This window comes from Lynx canadensis, chromosome A3 (assembly GCF_007474595.2).
Source record: "Lynx canadensis isolate LIC74 chromosome A3, mLynCan4.pri.v2, whole genome shotgun sequence".
In the NCBI taxonomy this organism is placed as follows: domain Eukaryota; kingdom Metazoa; phylum Chordata; class Mammalia; order Carnivora; family Felidae; genus Lynx; species Lynx canadensis.
In genome coordinates, this window is record NC_044305.1 from 75,900,776 (window position 1) to 75,924,842 (window position 24,067).

The 24,067-nt window shown below is 35.5% G+C and overlaps 2 protein-coding genes across 2 annotated transcripts in view; one reads left to right on the top strand and one right to left on the bottom strand.

The window, feature by feature from the left end:
* The window catches only part of VRK2 (VRK serine/threonine kinase 2), a 103,842-nt gene extending 93,727 nt beyond the window's left edge, over positions 1-10,115 (top strand). The window contains exon 13 of the mRNA XM_030310651.1: positions 9,779-10,115. Within this exon, the coding sequence (XP_030166511.1) occupies positions 9,779-10,081 (303 nt within the window). The 3' untranslated portion in view covers positions 10,082-10,115. The remainder of the gene's footprint in view (positions 1-9,778) is intronic.
* The window catches only part of FANCL (FA complementation group L), an 84,981-nt gene continuing 70,830 nt past the window's right edge, over positions 9,917-24,067 (bottom strand). Inside the window, exons 8-14 of the mRNA XM_030310652.1 lie at positions 17,823-17,973; positions 13,533-13,616; positions 13,003-13,048; positions 12,843-12,924; positions 11,889-12,005; positions 10,497-10,568; positions 9,917-10,188 (exon numbers count right to left, since the gene is read on the bottom strand). Coding sequence (XP_030166512.1) covers positions 10,153-10,188; positions 10,497-10,568; positions 11,889-12,005; positions 12,843-12,924; positions 13,003-13,048; positions 13,533-13,616; positions 17,823-17,973 — 588 coding nt within the window. The 3' untranslated portion in view covers positions 9,917-10,152. The remainder of the gene's footprint in view (positions 10,189-10,496; positions 10,569-11,888; positions 12,006-12,842; positions 12,925-13,002; positions 13,049-13,532; positions 13,617-17,822; positions 17,974-24,067) is intronic.

The following is a 24,067-nucleotide window of genomic DNA, read 5'->3' on the forward strand; positions in this document are numbered from 1 at the left end:
TACTTTTTTTTAACATATATAATTAATTCCATAATGCAGTTACTATTGTGCTTTAAAAAATAAGTTTTGGGGCGCCTGGGTGGCCCAGTCAGTTAAGCATCCAACTTTGGCTCAGGTTGTGAACTCACAGTTCATGGGTTTGAGCTCCACGTTGGGCTCTGTGCTGACAGCTCAGAGCCTAGAGTCTGCTTCAGATCCTGTGTCTCCCTCTCTCTCTGCTCCTTCCCTGCTAATGCTCTGTCTCTGTCTCTCAAAAATGAATACAGGTTAAATTATTTTTTTTTAAATCACTTTTATTTCAAAGAAATTGAGAGGAAAAAAAAAGTCTCATATTTATTGCTGTTGGAATTCTTCAGCCCTCCCATAGATCTGAGTTTACAGTTGGTTATTTCCCGTCTTCGCAGAGAATTTCCTTTAACATTGTAGTGGAAAGTTCCTGGAGACTAATTCTCTCACTTCTTGTCTGAAAATATCTTTATTTCACCTTTACTTTGTTTGTTTGTTTGTATTTTGTTTTTTGGTGTGGGAGAGCTGGAACTATATTTTACCTCTGAATTTATTTTAACATTTCATTTTAAAATAATTGCACACTCAGAAATTGCAATAGAGAGCTCCCATGTACCCTTCCTTCAGCTCCCGTGTACCCTTTACCTAGCTTCCTCCAATGATATCATCTTATAACAATAGTATAATTTTCAAAACCAGGAACTAACTTTGGCATACTACTACAAAATACATACCTTATTTGGTCATCAGTTTTTACATGCACTCATGTGTATGTTGCTGTTAAATTGTATTACATGTATAGACAGACTAATCACAAAAGTTACTGTACAGAACTGTTCTAGGAAGAAACTCCCTCACATAGAAACTTCCGTGTTTTGCTTTATATGGACACCCTCCCCTTTATCCTAAACCCTGGAAAGCACTGATTTGTTCCATATCACTATAATTGATTATCTTGAGCATGTTGTACAAATCAAATTCTTTACTATGTAACTTGTTGACATGGGCTTTATTTCATTCACCATAATGCCCTAGATAGAGATCCATCTGAGTTTGTATGTATCAGTATAGTTCATTCCTTTTTACTGATAAGGAATGTTCTGAAGTATGGACGTAGTGTTGAAGAACATGTGAGTTGTTTATTCTTCACCATTTAGTGTGATGTTAGCTGTATATTTTTGGTAGGTGTTATCAGGTTGATGAGGCTCACCTCTATTTCTAGTGTACTAAGAGTTGTTTTGAATGGGTATTAAATTTTATCAAGTGCTTTTTCTGTATCAATTATGATCATATGATTTTTCAGCTTTACACTGTTGCCATGGTGGATGACATTGATTAGTGTTTGAATATTGAACTAGTCTTACATTTCTTTAATGTTTGTTTATTTTTGAGAGAGAGAGACAGAGACAGAGCACGAGCAGGGAAGGGGCAGAGAGAGAGGGAGACACAGAATCTGAAGCGGGCTCCAGGCTCTGCGTTGTCAGCACAGAGTCCAACGTGGGGCTTGAACTCACAAACTGTGAGATCATGACCTGAGCCAAAGTCGGATGCTCAACTGACTGAGCCACCCAGGCACCCCTCTAGTCTTACATGGTGTAGAATTCTTTTCATATGTTGCTAGGTTCAATTTCCTAGTATTTTCTTGAGAACTTTTACACCTGTTAATGAGGACTACTGGTGTGTAGCTTTCTTTTTATTCTACTGTCTTTATCCGGTGTTGGTATCATGGCAGTGCTGGCCTCATAAAATGAGTTGACAAGTCTTCCTCCTTTTAATTTCTGGAACAGAATTAGTAGAATTCATGTTGTTTCTTTTTAAAATGTTTTAGAGGGGCACCTGGGTGGCTCAGTCAGTTAAGCTTCCGGCTTTGGCTCAGGACATGATCTCACCGCTCATGAGTTCAAGCCCCACATGGGGCTCTGTGCTGACAGCTCAGAGCCTGGAGCCTGTTTCAGATTCTGTCTCTCGCTTTCTCTGCTCCTCCCGTGCTCACACTCTCTCAATAATAAACACTTAAAAATTTTTTAAAGTAAATAAAGTATTTTAGAGAATTCTCCAGTGAAACCATCTGGGCCTAGAGATTTCTCCTTTTCACTATGGATTCAATTTCAAGAGTAGTCAAAGTTCTCTGCAAGCAGCCAAATAAATATTTAGGTTTTATAGGTCACATGCTCTCTGTTACAACTATTCAGCTGTATACCATAGTACAAAAGTATCATATACCATATGTAAACAAATGAGTCTGAGTTCCAACAAAATTTTATGGCACTGAAGTTTGAATTCCATAAAATTTTCCAATCAGAAAATGTTCCAACCATTTAAAAATTTAAAATTAATTCTTAGTTGGTAACTCTACAAAACAGGCTGGATTTAGACTGGGCAGATTTTCCTATTCTTTGTTTCAACTTGATTTTTGGTTTATTTTCCTTTTTCTAGTTTAGGTAGAAGGTTAGACTATTGTTTGAGCCCTTTCATTTTTTCTAATGTAGGTATTTAATGCTATAAATGTCCTATTAGGTATTGGTTTAACTGTATCCCGTAAATCCTTATGTAATGTACTTTTCTTGTACCTATAATTTTATTATTTATTTACATTTATTTATTTCTGAGAGACAGAGACAGAGCATGAGCAGGGTAGGGGCAGTAAGAGAGGGAGACACAGAATCAGAAGCAGGCTCCAGGCTCTGAGCTGTCAGAACAGAGCCCAATGCAGGACTCAAACTCAGGAACTGTGAGATCATGATCTGAGCAGAAGTTGGTTGCTTAACCGACTGCACCACCCAGGTGCCCCTAATTTTACTTATTTTTTAACGTTGATTTGTTTTTCAGAGAGAGAGAGAGCAAGTTGGGGAGGGGCAGAGAGGGGGGAGATAGAGGATCTGAGAGCAGAGAGGCTGATGTGGGGCTCGAACCCACTAGCTGCAAGATCATGACTTGGGCTGAAGTTGGATGCCTAACCAACTGAGCCACCCAGGCATCCCAGTATTTTTAATTTTGTACTTTTTCATGAGACTTCTTTTGATGCCTTGGCTATTAGGAGTGTGTTAATTTCTAAGTGAAGATTTTTTCCATTTTCTTTGTTACTGATTTCTAATTTATATTATTGTCTGAGAACATATTTTGTATCATTTCAAATTTGTTAAGGTTTATTTTTTGACCCAGGGTATGGTCTTAATGAGAGATTAAAGAGACCATGCATTCTACTGTTTTGAGGTGTAGTGCTCTATAAATATTATCAGATCCCATTGGTTTGTGGTATTATTTTTTTTTTCTATAGCTTGGCTAGTTAGCTCTCTTGTAGTTCTATTCCTGAGAACAAGGTTTTCTAACTAGAAGGATGTGAGGTATACTTTTTTTTTTTTTTTTTTTTAATGCATGACAGTGATGGGTCAGTTGGGCTCCTATCCACATTTGAGGCCAAAGAGAAATAGAGGGTTGCTGCTTTTTGCTAATGTTTGCTTAATGCAGGCTGGGCATGGTCCTTAGGGCTCTACTGCACAATGTCCACAGTGTCTGTTGCAGAGGAAGAGAGGCACTACTTATGTTGTGTGAGTGCAGGGAAGGACAGTCTACAAGGCTCTACCCTTTGGTCTCCAGAGTGTCTGGGAGAGAGGGAAGGAGAAGCCAGTGCTCAGTAGTACAGGCTGGGCATTGACAGGGCTCTGTCTCATAATTTCCATAACGCCAGTGGAGAGGGTACTACTTTGTTAGTGTAGGGTTGGTCTTTTGACAGGGCTCCACTTTAGTCTCCTCAGTGCTTGGTGGGGAAGGGTAGGTGTGCTTCCTGGTTAACGCATGGTGGTGACACCTGACAGGACTCTACCCCAGTTTCCACAACCCCTAGTGGGAAGTGGGAAGGGTACAGCTTCTTTCATGTGTTCACCTAAAGTACAGCAGGTATAGGAGACAAGTGTTCTGAACTGTATACTTGCCTTCCTGCTGATCCACTGTTTAAAGACAACAGGCTTTTCCTGGACTTTTTTGTGTGCACAGTGTTGTTTTCCAATTGTAGATTGCATCGTGGCCCAGGCTGGGATAAATAGGCATCAAAAAAAAAGGTGGTTGGGATGAGACTTGGGGCTGGGTCATTCTGTGTGTTCTCAGGTCCTTATCCAGTCGGCCTTCTAGTCTACAACTTTCAGAATGTATTAATTTTTGTCTAAAATCTTTAGTAGTAATTAGAAGGAATAAAGTAGAATGTACTTACTGTCTTGGCTGGAACTAGATGCCCCTCACCTTCATTGTGAAGGCCTCACCTGACATGAGATTTTTCGTTCTGAATTTAAAAATGTGTCTTGTCGTCTTGTGTTTTTTTCCGATGAGAAGTTAGCAGTTATTCTTATCATTGACCCTATATATAATGTGTCCCTTCTGGCTTTTAATATTTGCTTTTTATCTTTGGTTTTCTAGAGATAGTTGTCTTTATGTTTATTCTGCTTTGGGCTCATTGAGCTTTTTTCATCTGTGGGTTCGTAATTGTCATCACTGGAAAAGTTTCAGCTAGGATTTGTTTCATGCCTCAATCCCTCTTCTCTCAGATCCAAATACATGCAGTTAGAATTGTCTACCTTCTCTCAGGCCTTTTCGGAGGCTCTGTTCGTTTTTCAGATTAGTCTTTTATCTTGCTGTGCTTCATTCTGGTCCTTTGCCTGGTCTCTACCTATTTAACCAGAGGATGTTTAACTTCATTTATTGTATTTTTCCATTCTAGAAGCATTTTATATTTCCCATTTCTCTGCTCTCTCGATCTGTTCACTAATTATGTTTAACTTTATATTTAATTCCTTGAACATACTTATGTAGTGGTTTTATTGTCCCTGTTTGATAATTTTACCATCTGGGTCACATCTATTTCTCTTCTTCTCCTAGTTATGGGTCACAGTTTCCTGTTCCTTGTGTGTCGTAAAAGTTTTATTATACGCTGAATATCGTGGCTGCTAGTTCTTGAAACTCCACATTTTATTGTATTCCTTTAAAGAGTACTGACTTTTGTTCTGGCAGACAAATAATTTATTGGTGGTTCAACTTGATTAGTCATGTCTTCACTTCATTTAGGCTTTTTGAAGGCTGGGCTAAGGTAAAGATCTGAAACCGTAGCCTTTATCAGTCTGGGTGTTTTCCTTTCCTCAAGAATCACAGCCTTGTTTTCTGTGTGATAAGTTCCTTCATATATTTTGTCCAACTCTATTGGTTTGTATTCATTTCATGGGCTTTTCACAGCAGGAGGGGAGATCTGATGCCCATTATTCATGGCTAGAACTAAAAAGGGTATTGGTATTTTTCATAGCTTCCTAATTGACTCTGACGTGCATTCAAGGTTAATAACTTGCTCAGAATTCAAGGTTTCTCAGCAGCACCACTCTGGGCTTACTGAGCTGGCTGTTCTGTACACTGTAAGCCATCTCTGGCCTTTATCTAGTAGATGCCAATAGTACTTCCTCCCAGTTGTAGTACCCAGAATGTCTCCAGAAATTGTTAAATGTCCTATGGAGCACAAGTGTCCCAGGTTCAGAAACACTATACTGACTAGGATTATTGTATGCCTTAAGCCTCTGCTACTAAAAGTCTGTGCCAACCAGCTGCACTGGCATCACCTGGAGCTTCTTAGAAACACAGAATCTAAGTCTTAACTTAGACCTTCTGAATGAAACGTGTATTTTTCATGTTTGTTATTTTTGAGAGAGAGTAAGACAGAGGATCCAAAGCAGACTCTGCACTGACAGAAGAGGCCAGCGTGGGGTTCAAACTCACTAATCGCAAGATCATGACCTGAACCAAAGTCGAGGCTTAACCACCTGAGCCACCCAGGCTCCCCTGAAATCTGTATTTTAACAAGATCCCAAAATGATTTGTACGCTTTTTCTAATGTTTGAAATACTATGCCACAGACCAGAAAGCTTTTCGTAAAGAGCCAGATGGTAAATATTTTGGGTTTACAGCCTAGCCTTTGTCAGAAACAATTCAACTCTGCCATTGCAGTATAAAAGCAGCCATACACAGTAAAATACAAATGAGTGTGGCTGTGTTCCAATCTTTATTCACAAAACAGGCAACTCACAACATTTTACAACCTATGCCATAGACTATCTTTCCCAAGCAGATCTCTTAGTAAGCCGAAGACAACTGGTGGTTAAATCCTTAGATGAGGGCCTTCCCATTTGATATCAGTTGTTGCTTAAAGAGAGACTAGGTACACAGACTTCTCTAGTGTGTAGCCAACCTTGAAATTTTAGTAGCTTGACTTCTGTTCTTACCTGGATGGGGATATCATCTACTTCTACATGTAAGTTATTATATGTAAATGCTACTTGTTAGCTAACTAGTGGCTCTCCATCTTTAAAAATATAAAATTTGATGGCATATTTCTTTTTCTTTGTGGGAGAACAACGCTTTAGGGGGCCACAGGAGTAATTATTTTGCCTTTAGCAAATAAAGCTGACAATTTTTTTTTTTTTAAAGTAGGCTCCACACCCATGTGGGGCATGAACTCATGCCCCTGAGATCAAAAGTCACGTGCTGTACACCCTGGGCCAGCTAGGCACCTGTAAAGCTGAGAAAACTTTGGGACAATTGGGATAGTGTGTCTTTATTAGCTCTTAGGCAGTAAAGAGTAGCTTAAAGTTAGTTATTCGACTTTCAATGATTTCTTCTTTTTTTTTTTTTTTTTTAAATTTTTTTTTTTTTTTTCAACGTTTATTTATTTTTGGGACAGAGAGAGACAGAGCATGAACGGGGGAGGGGCAGAGAGAGAGGGAGACACAGAATCGGAAACAGGCTCCAGGCTCCGAGCCATCAGCCCAGAGCCTGACGCGGGGCTCGAACTCCCGGACTGCGAGATCGTGACCTGGCTGAAGTCGGACGCTTAACCGACTGCGCCACCCAGGCGCCCCTCAATGATTTCTTCTAAGTAGAAAAGTTAAAGGGCCTTCCTTCAAGACCTCTATTTTGTTTTGTATACCTTATGTAGAAGGTAATTACTTCTTGCCTTCTAAAACTGCATCCTGAAAGTGACTTGCAGGGGGGTAAAAAAGGCTCTTTGAAGAGGTCAAGAAAGTAGCTATTGTGAAGAATGATGGTATTACATCAGATGGTTGAAGATTGAAATATTTTGCCTTGTTTTTTAATTTTTTCCTTCTAAGTTACTTGATAAATAGTACAAGGACAGGGCAGGGCAGGTCACCAAAGTGAAGCAGAAACAGAACAACTCGTAACCAGTTAAGATTAAAGCAGGAAACTGATTAAGAGCTCTGGCTAACAGGAATGGTGTTAAGAAATTCCTGGAACTTGCATATATCAATAATATTCAGTCTACAGTGGTTGGTCTGTTCCCAGAGCTTTCTATGAGACATGCCACAATATCCACCCTGGGGCCATTTCCTCTGGTTGTGAACAGCCAATTCCTTTATCCAATATATGGCCTGTAGGTCAGGTAAAGGGTTCCATGTCATGATAAAGGTTGGGAATGACTATTTTTATTTTTTATTGTAGTAAAAAGTAACATTAAACTTAACCGTGTAGTTTAGTAGTGCCAAGTATATTCACACTATTGTGCAAAAGATCTCTAGAACTTTTACATCTTGCAAAATTGAAACTTTAGACCAACTACCTTCTACCTTGGCAACTACCTTTTTGTTTCTGTTATTTTGACTTCTTTAGATATTTCGTGTTAGTGGAATCATAGATGTCCTTTTGTGACTGGCTTAATTTGCTCTTCAGAATGTCCTCAAAGATTGATCCATATTGTAGCATGTGGCAGGATTTCCTTTTTTAAGGCTGCATAATATTCCATTATATGTATATATTCTTTATTCATCTGCCCATAGGAATCTGGGTTGCTTCTGCCTCTTGGCTACTGTGAATAATGCTATGATGAACATGGGTGTACATATATCTCTTCAAGACACTTGAGTTCTCAATATATACCCAGAAGTAGGATTGCTGGATTATATGGTAATTCTACTTCTAATGTTTTGAGGCACTTCTGTGCTGTTTCCCATAATGGCTACACCATTTTACAGTCCTCTCAACAGTACACAAGGGTTCCAATTTCTCTATCTTCATTTGTTATTTTCTGTTCTTTTGATAATGGCCTTAAAGGGTAAGATGATATCTCATTATAGTTTGATTTGCATTTCTCTTGCAATTGGTGATGTTGAGCATCTTTTCATATGCTTTCAGAGAACTGTCTATTCAAGTCTTTATGTATTCTGGATACAAATCCTTTATCAGATAAATGATTTGCAGAATTTTCTCCCAGTCTGTGAGTTGTCTTTGAATTTTTTAAATGATGTCCTTCAATTATGTAAACTTTTATTTGCTTTTGTACGTTTGATATTATAGAGAACACTTTACCTGACCCTAGATCACAGATTTTGTTTTTTTTTTTTCCTTAAAGTTTTAAATTTCAGCTATATTTACATTTACAATTTGGTTCTGGTCAATTTTTGTACAAAATGAAGTAGGTCTAAATTTATATTTTTACAAGGATGTCCAGTTGTCTCTGCACCTTTGTTGAAGATTACCTGTCCCCACTGAATTGCCTTCGTACATTTGTTGGAAACCAATTCCTCATGTATGTGAGAGTTTTCTTCTGGACTTTCAATTCTATTCCACTGATCTGTATGCCTGTCCCTGTGCCAGGACCATACTGTCTTGATTAGTCTAGCTTTGTGATTAGTTTTCAAATTGTGAAGTATGTTTTTCCACTTTGTTCTGGACTGTCAAGGTTGTTTTAGCTATTCTGGGTCCACTGCATTTCCAAAGCCTGATTGGATTTTGACTGGGACAGTGTTGAATCTATAGATCAGTTTGGGGGAAAATTGTTTTTTTGTTTGGCTAAACAATAACTGCCCTATGTAATCACCGCTCCTTGTGGGAGTTCTAGGCTCTGAATTCACATATATCAGGCCCTCCGTGAGACAGGCTCATTCCAGAAACTGAATTCTAGTAACAGCTGATTCTTCTTAGAAATAGGTATTTTGCTTCTTGCTTTATGGAATTTCACAAATACCTGATTTTCTCTGAGGGTATTCGGAGGTTTATTTATAATGATATCCTCCTTCATACCTCCACGGGTGGACAGCTTGACGCTGCTTTCCAAACAGTGTGTTCTAAGTCCCCACCAAAGAACAAGGGTCATGTTGATCTTCTTGAGTCTTTGGCAACATCCTCTGACAAATTTTGTCGTATGCTTCTAGGCATTCCAGTTTAACATTGCAAAACTGTAATCTGTGGAGACTTTTTCCTTTTTGGCTAGGAAATGAGCATCTTTTCTTGGATCAACGTTCAGGACAAATAAGGATTTTAACCAACTTTCTTCTTAAGGTCTGTTATTGGGAGATGTCATTCTCTGGAATCCAGGCAGGAGGCTGCTGGACCGAGGCTGCTCTGTGGACGTGCAGCACTGCCACCAACATCTCGCTCTGCTGCCACGGCTGCCTCAGAATCACTAATTATTAATAACCAAAAAGCTTTCTAATCGTGACTATCTTGCCCACATAAGATTTGTCTTGCCAAGAAAATTCAGGTTTCATAGTTCGTTGTATTTTTAGAGGACAAATTATTTATAAGATGGCTTATTGCCTGATTTAAAAGAACCAATCAGTTTAACTAGATTTGGGTTGGTTAATGGGATAAGTACTTTATAAAAAACTTCTCAGGAAGAATATGCAAAAAATTTGTTCGTTTTGTGTAACATGTTTTATTTAGAACTCTTAGAGTACACAGTATGAGGATAACTCAGACCTAACACAATATATATACTTTTCCATAGGAAAGCACAAAGAGAAGACAAAAGTACTGTGAGTCTCAAATTCTGAATGAAAGAAACAGTTCTCCACAAAAACCGAGCTCTATACAGTTCCCAAATTCACTTTACAAACCATATCAAGATTTTATCAGTCCGTATATACTCGACAATTCAAGATCTTCATCTTGGTATACATATACTTCTCCAACCGGAATGGAGGTCAGAGACTCTACTCTCAGTGAAGAGACAGTTACTGACGTGTATTATTATGGCTTTATCGTTCTTTTTCTTTTGATTTTAGTAGGTCTTACTTTATACTTTCTCTGAAGATATCAAATAAAATCCTTTTGATAATTCTTAAGGCTGCCAGTTCTTCACAGAAATGTTACATTCTTATTTTAGGATTTCCTCCCAGACATTTTCAAGGTAATTGGCTTGTAAAAAGAGAATACAATTTAACAAATAAGTTTGTGGACATTCTAAAAAATAAGATTGGTTTATTGTAGAAAACAGTGTCATGATACAGTTTGAAAAATAACTTTTTTTGATCAAAGGAGCAATTTAAAAAACAAAATGTCATTGACAGGGACAATTTTACCCTTTTTTTTTTTCTTACCACATAGAATAACAGAAGTAACAAAAAGTTTTGCATAAGCTGATATACTATATACTTATCTATCTTCCAAAGCATACTATTAAAAGCTAGGCGTATTTTATGAAATTTGATTAATGATTTCCTTACCTTACTACAATATGGGCATTCACCAAATATGATGTTAAAACTCTGTCTACTAGTCAACAGTCCTCTCAACCACTGAAGATTTTAAAAAGAAAAAGGGAGCAATGTCAGCATGATCACACATTACAGATACTCTAAATTCATTTCCTTTATGATTACATATATTTTTATTCCAAAAGATTTACCTTCTTAATTTTCTTTTACAAAAAGTAAGGGGAACATTTCCTGGCCACTACCAGACTAGTAGTATGCTGAATAATAAGGGGAGACTACCACGAATATTGAGATCTATACCACTGGTTTATAGCCAAATTATGGGCCCCTTTATGCATTTTCTCAACATCCAAAATAGACACAAAAATAATGTACACAAGTCAATGGGGTTCACAGACCTGACCTGAAGTCATTAATTACAAATTAAGAACTCTTGCTGTAAAAGATACCGTAAGCTGGTGAAAATTTAGGTCTCAATTCTGGTCTTAATCACCAATAGTGGGTTAATTCTCAATCCACTAATTATAAGCACGAGGCAGTCCATTTTTAAAAATTAAATGAATATTCATTATTATAAAAGAAAGCACATGTTCCCGTAAGAGTATCTCTATAATTAGACCTGGTATTTTGTGAGTTTATAGAAGGTGAATTGACATCTCTAAGTTCTCCATTCTCAAAGTGCAGGTAACACCAACTGCTTGCTACCTCTAATCACAAAAACAAGAGGTGATATTCAAGAAGACTGAACGCACTATACAACTGCAAGGTGTTTCATATATACATGCATATATAATCATGTCAACTGTGCCCTAAGATGAATGCTGTAGAGATCAAATGACTATACACAGGAATGAAAGCAGACTTCACAGATAGTAAATAATAAATAAAATGTCACTGAGAGTGCTGTGACATATCCAGATCACAAAACGCATTTTTCTCAATATCAAAAGTAAGATTATTACATTTATTCTATACTTAAATATACTTTGAAAAGTAACAGACACTCATTAGTGCCAGTTCCCTTTCACCTTATTGCTACCACTACTACTCCCACTTGGATGAGTGACAGTTTGCACTGTGGTCACATGAGATTTTCACTGAAAGATTCCAATGTAGCTTCAATTTGATCTGTTATGCATCAGTAAGCAGCCCATGAATATATTCTGGATACATTTTCTCCCTTCCTAGGATACTACTTTAGGACATTTATTCACTCATTAGTAACCAGGATGAAGAAATGAAAGCACACGGGCATCTGGAAATGGACTGGTAAAGAAGCTAACGGAAAAAAGAGATTGCTATTCACTTAAACAGATTTTGGATTCTGCATATTTCAACATGCAGACTTGCTAGGTCATGGTAGCCAAAATAGTCTTAACAGCGTTCTTTTTTATTTTTTACCTCATATAAGCATATTTGATGGAAAGGCTGTGCACATTGAGGATTATCACACACTTGATCAGGAATGGCACCATCAAGTTGATATGAATAACAAATGCCACAATCCATAGAAAAATCCTTCAAAAGAAGAAATATTTATAAGCACAAGTGTTTAAAACACACAAGGTAATGTAAGAATAATATGGGATAGACAAGATCAAATTTTCAAAGTTTTCATAAAGGTAACTATAGCATTCTTTACAGAAAATACAGTTACATCACTGCTTAACACTTCAGAAAAGTGATTTGTAAGAGTGCTTCCTTTTTCATCCAGTAAGTAATACACATAGATATACTAAAAACAGATTCTATTTGGGGCTTAAGTAAATTTCCCACATTGTACATCAATATTATGCCAATGTAATATATAAAGATACTAACTGACAATAGCTAATGATTACTAAACTTCAAAATTCTTTAACTAAAGGAAGAAGACAAAAACATTCCCACCACTTTAACAGTCTACAACCTCTGCAACTTTATCAAAACTCAATTCCAAGTTTATCATTTTTGCAACACAGTAACATCTATTCATTTTCAAAAACTGTACTGCCATCCTTCACAAAATACATCAAGCTAATTAAAACTTTATTTCAATCATCCATAAGCAGATACTATTAGAATATCCAAACATCTCATTAGCTACTTTGGACCTTTCCCCCTATTTTTAATAATAAAGATGTCTGTCATTAATCACTTCATTGCTACAAAGACCATGACAAAAGTATACTTAAACCACTAATCAAAGGTTAACAAATTCTTTGATGCTACTGTTGCTTGCAGTTCAGAAGTCTGTTACAATATTCTTCCAATTCCCTCCCTTTCAGCCTCATTTTTCTCTGGTGTCTAAAAGAAGAACATTTAACTTTCATTATGCTATGCTGTTTGGAATATCAAAGCACTCATAAAACTTACAGATTTTTCCAGGTTAGTGCGAGCTGGAAAATCTATTTCTAAAACATCTTTCAAATTTTGTAACAGACTATTTTCTGGATCCCTAAAAGCATGAAAAAAAATTGTTATTAAATTTGCAAAATAATAGAAAAATAAACATTGTGTTACAAAACATACCTACCACAAATGTATGTTCCTGCTCAGCTTAATTCCAAGAGGTTTTACCACTTCAGAGATTTAAAAAAAAAAAAAAGAAAAAAACGTTTAAAAATGTAGTGTCTGCAGCTCTCGCTTTGTAAAGCCACATTTAGCACAGAATTTTTTTTTTAACTGAGATATAATTGGTATATAATATTGTATTACTTTTAGGTTTCAACATCATGATTTGGTATGTGTGTGTATTGCAAAATGATCACTACAAATTCAGTTAATACCTATTATCACTTGTAGTTACAAATTATTTTCTGATGAAAACTTCTAAGATCTCTTAGCAACTCTGTAATATACTCTCTTGTTAAAACACAGAATTTGCTAATTATTTGACTGGAAAATCTAAATCATCTACTTAAAAAAACACAAAACTACACAGTTCAGAATGATGAAACATTTTCATTTAAAATAATTACCATATGTTAATATTTTAGAATATTTTAACAGTGAAAGACAAGAATTTTATGACTGTTAAAAACATTTAAATAGGAGATCTCATACCATGGTCAGCTCCAAGAAAGCAGCACTCAGGAAGCATAGTAGGATGCTTGGGGTCAACCTCTATATGTATTGAAGCATTATTCCCTAGAATAAAAGAACATTAAAGTTTATAGAAGTAGAAGTTCATCAAATAAAAAATAAAGCAGTATCTGTCTGGGTACTTACTGTACCACAGGAAAGATTAGCCAATGTGTTATGGGTTTCAATAAATATATAAATGTATTTATTTATAAAATATATTTATAAATATAATTTTATAGTCTAAAAGAAATGCACTTTGAAATTATGATTATGAATAAAGATTTGGGGATCCATCTAAAGTTTTAAAATACAGAGTCAATCCATTAAGTTAATTGATTTCTAGTGAAATTCTGGTCAGAATTCTATTTTAGCTTAAATAAAAATTTTTTATAGAGTGATAGATCTTTAATATTGAAAGAAATCACAAGTTCAAGAAATAATTATCAAAGTGACTTCCATAACTTTCTTGGAAAGCACAATTATGGTCAGATGTAAAAAGACCAGCATACAATAAATTATGATTTCAGTTTTATGGAGTTTTATCGAAACATTTTCTATCAATAATCACTTCCAATGAAGTGGACTAAACGCTCCAATCAAAAGACAGAGGTTGTCAGAATGGATAAACAAAAGTTAAGACCTATCTATATTCTGCCTACAAGAGACTCATTTTAGACTTAAAGAGAAATATTTACTACACAAATGGATGTCAAAAGAAAGCCAGAGTAGCAATACTTATACTGGACAAACTAGACTTTAAACCAAAGACCGTAACAAGAGATGAAGAAGGGCACTATATCATAATAAAGGGGACAATCCAACAAGAATATCTAACAATTGTAAATATCTATGCACCCAACATGAAAGCACCCAAATATATAAAACAATAACAAACATAAAGGAACTAATTGATAATAACACAGTAATAGCAGGGAATTTTAACATCTCACTTATATCAGGTATCCAAATCAGCAAGGAAGTAAAACTTTCTGATACTCCATAGAGAAAACCCAAAAGACTCCTCCAAAAAACTGCTAGAACTTATATATGAATTCAGTAAAGTCACAGGATACAAAATCAACATACAGAAATCTGTTGCATTTCTATACACTAAAAATGAAGCAGCAGAAAGAGAAATTAAGAAATCAATCCCACTTACAACTACACCAAAAAAAAAAAAAAAAGATACCTAGGAATAAACCTAACCAAAGAGGTGAAAGACCTGTGCTCTGAAAACTATAAAACACTGATGAAGGGAAACAGTGATACAAAAAAATGGAAAGACATTCCATGCTCATAGGTTAGAAGAATGAATATTGCTAAAATGTCTTTATTACCTAAAGCAATCTACACATTTAATATGCAATCCCTGTCAAACTACCATTAGCATTTTACACAGAGTTAGAAAAACAATCCTGATATTTGTATGGAGCCAGAAAAGACCCTGAATAGCCAAAGCAACCTTGAAAAAGAAAAGCAAAGCTGGAGGTATCACTATTCCAGACTTCAAATTATATTACAAAGTTGTAGTGATCGAAACAGTGTAGTACTGGCACAAAATATAGATCAATGGAACAAAACAGAATACTCAGAAATAAACCCATAACTATATGGTCAATTAATCTTTGACAAAGCAGGAAATAATATCCATTGGGAAAAAGACAATCTCTTCAACAAATGATGTTGGAAAAACTGGACTATTTCTTACACCAAACATAAAAGTAAATTCCAAATGGATGAAAGACCTAAATAAATGTGAGAACTAAAACCATAAAAATCCTAGAGGAGAACATCCTTTTGACGGCGGCTGTAGCAACTTCTTTCTAGAGATGTCTCCTGAGGTAAGGGACACAAAAGCAAAAATAAACTATTGGGACTTCAGCAAAATAAAAAGCTTCTGCACAGCAAAGGAAATGGTCAACAAAACTAAAAGGCAAACTACAAACTGGGAGAAGATATTTGCAAATGACATATCTGAGAAAGGGTTAGTATCCAAAATCTATAAAGAACTTATAAAACTCAACATCGCAAAAATGAATAATGCAGTTAAGAAATGGACAGAGGACACAAACAGACATTTTTCCCAAGAAGACATGCAGATAGCCAATGGACACATGGTCAACATCACTCTTCATCAGGAAAATACAAATCAAAACTTATCTTGATCATCACTGAGTAACATGGAACTGTTGAATCACTATATTGTACCCCTGAAACCAAAATTACATTTTATGTCAACTGAAATTTAAATATTTTTAAAAAACATTTTCTGAATTCTTTTGCTCATTGTGAAGCTTTCCACTTCAACAACGGACTCAATTCACATTAAACTGAAACTGTTCGTTTAATAACAAACAACTAACCTAGTTTACAGGATCTAAGAAAAATCTATTTCTACTTGGCACTAGATTCTTTCATAAGTTCTATCTATACTGGAATATTGTATGGATTTCAGAAGTTTTACTTTTAAAGGCACATAGTATAATTGTATAAGGGTATTTGGATTTTATTTTTACAGTAAAAAGGACTTAATAAATTCTACACACCATAACATTAACTTTTGGTTAAGGTTGACAACAATATGAACACAATTATTACAGATCTGACAAAAAGGTAATCAAGTAAAAATGATATATAAAACATAAAAGTGCTATAATCTCATTTGCTTATACATTCTTTACCATGAACACAAATCCCATATTAGCCTTTAGCTATGTCATATACTAATGGCTTCACTTAATAATGAGTATATTATTTAATATATCTCAATTAGTTTGCTGAAAACTTGGTCTTCAAAAGGCATATCCCCTGAAAGGGGATAAAAAAGAGCTATAGGTAAATACAAAGAAAGTGACTAAAAAGCAGGTTGTTTATGCTGAACAATGAGATATATAATAAAAGTATATTTAATCATTACCTAATTAAAATAATTATTTACATGGGGCTATGAAGAAAATAAATTACTACACTATTTTGAAGAAACTATTTTCACTCTTAATATCTATTTGTTCACAAATATACCATTATTTGGTCAACTATTCAAAATTAAATATGGATTAAACTTTTTAGACTAAGTAACAATACTATTTGTACAACTGCTATACAACGGTATCTTCCTTTTCTCATAATTACATGTTACTTATTTTCTCCCAGATAATCTATTATGCCTGGGGAGAAACCATAAAAATTGCTAATGTGGATAGGACTCACAACAGAATTTCATAATATCTTTCAGAACATATGTCTTTTAACAATATATTTATTTAGGCTAAAAAAAAAAAAAAGAGAGAAGGGAAGACACAAATAGATATCATATAATCACCTAACCACACTATTTACTGTGAACTGAAACATAGTTTAAAACATCTAAAATCTGGAGAGGCTGAACTCAAAACTGACTTCATATATGGCTTGCTCATAATGAAAATACACAAAACAGTAATTTTATAATAAAGAATATGGTAATGTTGCAGGGGTATTCACAGTTGTACCACATCTTATTCATTAATGTCACATATATTTATAGTAAATACTTAAAATATATTTAATTATTATTTTGTGCTTCCTGTTTACTCTTCAATGGCATGTATGGCCCACTTCAGATCCTTTCATCCTCTAAAGTTCATCAGAAAATATTCCCAGATCTGTTGATATTAATCTTGTCTAGTTTCATGGATGAAGATTTCATTATTTCTAACAGTTTCTTTTTAAAAAAAAAAAATTTTTTTTTCTTAATGTTTATTTAATTTTGAAGGAGAAAGACAGAGCATGAGTGAGGGAGGGGCAGAGAGAGAGAGGGGGACAGAACCCAAAGTAGGCTCCAGGCTCTGAGCGGTCAACACAGAGCCCAGTGCGGGGCTTGCACTCACAAACTGTACAATCATGACCTAAGCTGACGTCCAACACTTAACCGACTTGAGCCACCCAGGTGCCCTTATTTCTAACAGTTTCTTTTCCCAAATAATGGAAGTTCTGAAAAACCGGTTCCACTATTTCTGAGCTACTTAACAGTTGATTATACAGGATCTCTGAATGATACTGCCATTGGATCATCACCTTTTATAATGAAACACCTTAGTACTTGCCCTTTCTCCTGAAATATTTACATTCAAATACACAGGGCTAAATCAGAGCTTAAATAGTTGACTTCATGCAAAAAAAGTCTCACCTAAGGGTCCAATGTCCTCTTGAGCTCCATTTTCCTTAGTAATACAAAGTATAATCCAACATCTAAACAAACAGAAAGCCTCCTTGATCCCTTTTCCCTACCCAGTGCAATCCTGCGTGCTGTTGCACTCCGTGTAGGTTTTTCTGGCTCCAGTACCCAAGTCTTCTCGTCGATTTCATCTGTAACATCCCAGAATGCTTTCAGTGATTCTAAGGCTGCCAAAAACTGACCGTAAATGCTTATTAAAGAGCTCTGTGAAAGACAGATAAAAGCAGAGTAAGTTGCATGACACTCGTATCAACAACAGATAATTTTTCACTTAAAATATCATTCAATTTAGAAATTTTAAGCTCTGTTTCACTTCAGCTAAAACTACCCTAGTAAAAAAGAGTCAACTGTCCCTGCTTCATAGCTCTTCACCTCCATTAGCATTAATAGAATTTTTTGACTGTCATTGGGACTGTGCATCTTACCAGGAATAGTTTCTTTTTTTTTTAATTTTTTAATGTTTGTTTATTTTTGAGAGAGATCACAAGCAGGAGAGGGGCAGAGAAAGAGAGAGACACAGAATCTGAAGGAGGCATCAGGCTCTGAGCTGTCAGCACAGAGCCCAATGTGGGGCTCGAACTCATGAACCGTGAGATCATGACCTGAGCCAAAGTCAGATGCTTAACCGACTGAGCCACCCAGGTGCCCCAGGAATTGTTTTTTAAAGACCATATTTATTTTTATTATGATGTATTCTGTACTGTATTTATAGAATAGTAACTACTAATACAAGATGACATGTGTGTACTTTCTTAATGAATATACTATATACATATTGAGCATAGAGTCTATACAATTTTAGTATGAAAGTTGTCAAGTTATCTAGTTTGTGCAGTTATCAAGTTAAATGCAGCACCACTTGTAATTTGATTACACATTATTAACTTTACAGACTTAATTAGGCAAAGAGTATAAAAAGGTTCTACATATATTTTCTCTACAAGGTTTTTATTGATTAAATTCAAATAATAATGGAGTACTTTTTTTTGTAATACAGATCTATTAATGAGAATAATGCATCTTTCGGTAGGAGGGGAATACTGTTTAATTGGGGCTGAAAGTAGTGTTCCCTATTATCATAATCAATTGCAAATGTTTATCTGTTAATGCTTGTAATGAAACTTTACATATGTCATCCCTAGAAATGTCTTTTCTCACATACAGGTACTGTGTGGAGCATCTAAGCACTGCCAAATACTGATATAAATCCAGAAGCACTGGATTTAATAGAGACTATTCATTACTAGGAAGGCATCTGTGAATTCTATGAGGTTCTTTTTTTTTTTTTTGAGGTAAAAAATCAACGTATATCATATTAGTTTCAGGTGTACAGCATAATTCATTTGTATACACCGTAAAACAATCACAATAAGTCTGTCACACTATAAAGTTTTGAGAATTTTTTTCTTCCCTTGTGATGAGAACTTTTAAGATTTATTATTTCTTTTAAGATTCTATTTTCAAATATGGAATACAATATTATAGACTAGGTTTAAAATTTCTTCTGAGGCTAAACTTTTAGCCAACGTCTGAATTCAGTTATTTCAGACAATATTCTATGGGAATTAACTTAAATACATTTTCACTAATGATAAGAACTAAAGCCATTACTGATTTTAAAAATCAATTTATAATTACTTTCAACTGAAGTAAAGAGTTTCTCATAAAGTAGTATGTTTAAATGATACCAATACTTACTGAATATTTTATATAAAAAGCCATCAAAACTAAAAGTTTAAGAATTAAGGATCTTATTGTTTCAAATAAGCAAAACACATTTTAAAAAAATTACTGGAAATTCTACCAACATTATTTATCCAAAAACAGATACAAGACAACAATGCAAGAACACAGTATACCATGAGTGAGATGAAAAGGAAGTACTCACTTCCTTAAAGGTATATTTTGTACTCATATGTACTTAAGGAAAACCCATTTCATCCCATCACTTCAGTCAGGGTTCACACTTAGATGATTTCATGGCTCAGTTTCACAAAGCTAGTTTGAACTCTTCTAACCTTCTATACACAGGGGAAAAAAGTAAGAGTAGTAACGAGAGCTTAATACCTGCAAATAACCTTTTAGGATCCCTTTTAGCATACCTGTTCTCTTCCAATATGCCATACTTATCTATAAATTTAGATGCCAGAATCCGGAAATCAGAAACCAAACTTCCAAGTTTTGTTTTGACTTTACTATGGGCTGCACTTTATCTCCTCTTTCATTAAATGTGCCACAATTCTTTAGCTATGCAAACAAGAAACCAGTTGGGATCCCTGCAGATTGTTTTTTACACCTAATAAATTCATTAACTAAAGACCTGATTCTATTTTTAGCAAATTTCTTGATAACTCTATTTACCCTAATATTTTTATGTACTATTAGGATAACCCCCTTAAAAAAATAAACAAGTCCTTGCAGAGGACAGTAAAAAGTATATAAAATAACCCCCTTTTTCTTGTTTCCATATCCAGACATGCCATCACTATCTTCTAATACCCTACTGCGGAGTACCCTATCTAAAATGTAACACTGAACATATCAGTGTGCCTCATAAAACCATTTAAAACAACCTTCTAACTGGTTTTTCCCCCTCTAGTCATATTCCCCTAACTCCCATTATTTATATTGCAATTAAGTTGATATTTGTATTCTGTAAACCTGATACTACCACTTCCTGGTTTATAACAAAACAACTTAAGTGCAGTTCTCAGTGATATTTTTTCTTTGTAATACCACCACTTATGACAGCAACACAAACTCCAAAAGCTATTCAATAAATATTTGTTTAAGTAAATTGAAGTCAACTACTTGATATAAAAATAATCATTTATGACCATCATTCTATTTATTAAGGCTACTGTTATTTACAAGTAGTTTGCAAATTATGTTTTATGTTACTGATTAAAACCACAGTTCTTTATTGTGGCTTGCAATTAACATTGTTTAACATGTATACATAGATATGTTTACACAGAGTAAATTGAAATACTTTCCATGGGTATATTTACTACTCCAAGCTTCAGTAAGCACCCTCTCTATACATGATCATTCCCAAATTTCTTTAGGCCAAACAGACAACTCCAGAACTGCTCAACCATCACTATATAGATAATCTCCACACTGCTAAGAGACTTCTTGCTCCACCCTGATCTCATGATCTTCCCAGAGAAATCCAACCCTCCTAGGTCCACGCCCCCCACCCCCCCAGGTGACAGGGGATACTACCTGCCCTATTGTGCAAACCAGAAATCTAAGCACAGATTACTAGTTAACTAGATCACTAAAACAACCTTGTAACTAAATTTTCTTCCTTTAGTCACAGTCTCCTAAAACTCATTATTTACACTGCAATTAAATTGATTTTTGTATTCTGCAGATGTGATACTATAGTTTCTTTGTTTATAATAAGATATTGATCACCAGATATATATACAATAATCCAATTGCTGGACGGTACGTTGATTTTTTAATAGCTTTACTCAGATGTAAGCGATATACAAAGAACTGCACATATTTAATGTGTACAAGTTGATGAATATGAGCATGTACGGTAGAACCTGATACCATCATCACAATCAAAGTAATAAACCTATCCAACACTTCCCCAAAGGTTCCTCGTGTCTTTTTCAGGGGGTTTTCAGCGGGGACTTAACATAAGCTCTGTCTACCCTCTCAAGTTTTGAAATGCACAATACTGTATTGTTAAGTATAAGCATTATGTTGTACAGTACATCTCTAGAATTTGTTCATCTACCAGAGCTGAAACTTTACACGCACCGAACAACAACTCCACCCTTCCTCCACCTTCCAGACCCCTGGCAACCACTACTGTAGTCTCTGTATGTGTGAGTTTGACTAAGTTAGATACTTCATGTTAGAAACATGCAATATTTGTCCTGCTGTGACTGGTTTATTTCAGTTGGCATAATGTCCTCTAGATTCATCTGTATTTTTGCAACTGGCAGGATTTTCTCCTTTCAGGCTGTCTGTATATACTATCTTTTCTTACATATCACATTCATTTGTTGATAGACACTGGGATTTTTTCCTGTCTCTTTGCTATTGTGATAACACTATAATGAACATGGAGGTACAGGTAGCTCTTTGAGATTCTGATTTTAGCCCTTCTGGATATGTACTCAGAAGTGGGATTGCTAGGTCATACAGCAGTTATATTACTTACTTTTTGGAGGAACATCCACACTGTTTTCCATTGTTGCCATACCATTTTACACTCCCACCAATAGTGTACATACAGGGTTCCAATTTCTCCACATCCTGTAACACTTGGCATTTATTTCACTTTTTTTTTTTTTTTAATTTTAACATTTGTTTATTTTTGAGGGAGAGAGGTCTACAGAGACAGAGTGCGAACTGGGGACAGGCAGAGAGAGAGGGAGACACAGAATCTGAAGCAGGCTCCAGACTCAGCTGTAGGTACAGAGCCCGACGTGGGGCCCAAACTCATGAACCGTGAGATCATAACCTGAGCTGAAGTCAGATGCTTAACTGAATGAGGCACTCAGGCACCCCGTTTTTTTGGTTTGTTTTCAATAGCCATCCTAACAGTTGTACGGTGGTATCTCATTTTAGTTTTGATTTGCATTTCCTTGATAATTAATGAAGTTGAACATCTTTTCATATCTCTGTTGGCGATTTGTAGGTCATCTTTGAAAAAGTATCTGTTCAAGTCCTTTGCCCATTTTCTAACCAGGTTATTTGTTTTTTTTGCTGCTGAGAGGTTTCTTATGTATTTTGGATGTTAACCCCTTATCAGATACATTGTTTTCAAGTATTATCGTCAACTCTATAGGATGCCTTTTCATCCTGCCAATTGTTTCCTTTATTGTGCAGGAAGTCCCTTAGTTTGATACAGTCCCACTTGTCTCTTTTTGCTTTGTTGTCATTGCTATTGGTGTCATAATCAACAGATCATTATCAAGACTAATGTCAAGAAGTATTCCCCCTTTGTTTCTACTAGGAGTTTTATACTTTCAGGTCTTATATTTAAGTCTTTATTTTGAGTTAGTTTTTGTGTACAAATGCAAGGTAAGGGTCCAATTTCCCTTTTTCACGTGGATAACCTATTTCTCAATACCATTTGTTCAAAAGACTCTTCTTTTCCAAAGTCAGTACCATAATGTCTCTTTCCTTTCTCTCCATTTGTAACTAGATCTGTATTTTTAAAATCTATAATTACCTATTTCACTGTAAACCCAAGAAAAGTTAACCAAAAACCAAAATAGCCACACAGTATTTTCACAGTGACATCTTCCATTTGTTTTTTTTGTTTGTTTGTTTGTTTGTTTTTTTAATTTTTTTTTCAACGTTTATTTATTTTTGGGACAGAGAGAGACAGAGCATGAACGGGGGAGGGGCAGAGAGAGAGGGAGACACAGAATCGGAAACAGGCTCCAGGCTCTGAGCCATCAGCCCAGAGCCCTACGCGGGGCTTGAACTCCCGGACCGCGAGATCGTGACCTGGCTGAAGTCGGGCGCTTAACCGACTGCGCCACCCAGGCGCCCCGACATCTTCCATTTGAAAGGAGCAATGTCCACTTCTGGCATGCCTGACTGTAAACGGGGTTCTACTTAACACAGTTCTACTTAAAACTAATTCTGCATTTTGAACAGAAAATGAAAGATCCAAAGAAAATGGCAGTAAGAAAAAATACAACAATAACCCTGAAACTAGAAGTCAGTTGGTAATTACAGAGGTAGTAAATTTTAAATCCTAAAAGTCATCATCAGATTTTGCTAGTCACATGAGGTAGATTAAAAAAAGCCAAAAAAGGTGAAAAGTGGGACACAAACATTAATCTTAGAAATTTCAATGAACTTAAGAGGTAGACATTAAAACTATTACCTCAGTAAGCTATCTGAAAAACTAACAGATTTTTCTCTAACTGCTTCTTTTATCCATTAAATCATTCACAAACTCTTACTCCTAATTGATTTCCCTACTGAAATTGAAAAAGAAACATTTATAAATCCTATTTCTAACAATGTCATTAAATATTCTATATACATCATAAATGCCAAAAGAGCGCACTATAATATGACCTAAATTAGTAACAAAGTTAAATATTTTGCAAGGTTTCTAAAAAATGTTCAAAAATAAAAATTGCCAAGTTCTTTTTTTTTTATTTTATTTTAGAGCGTGTGAGTGGGGGGAAGGGACAGAGAGAGACAAAGACAGAATTCCAAGGAGGCTCCAGGCTCAGCACAGAGCCTGAGGTGGGCCTCAATCCCACGACCTCAGGGCCAAGACCTGAGCCAAAATCGAGTCACATGC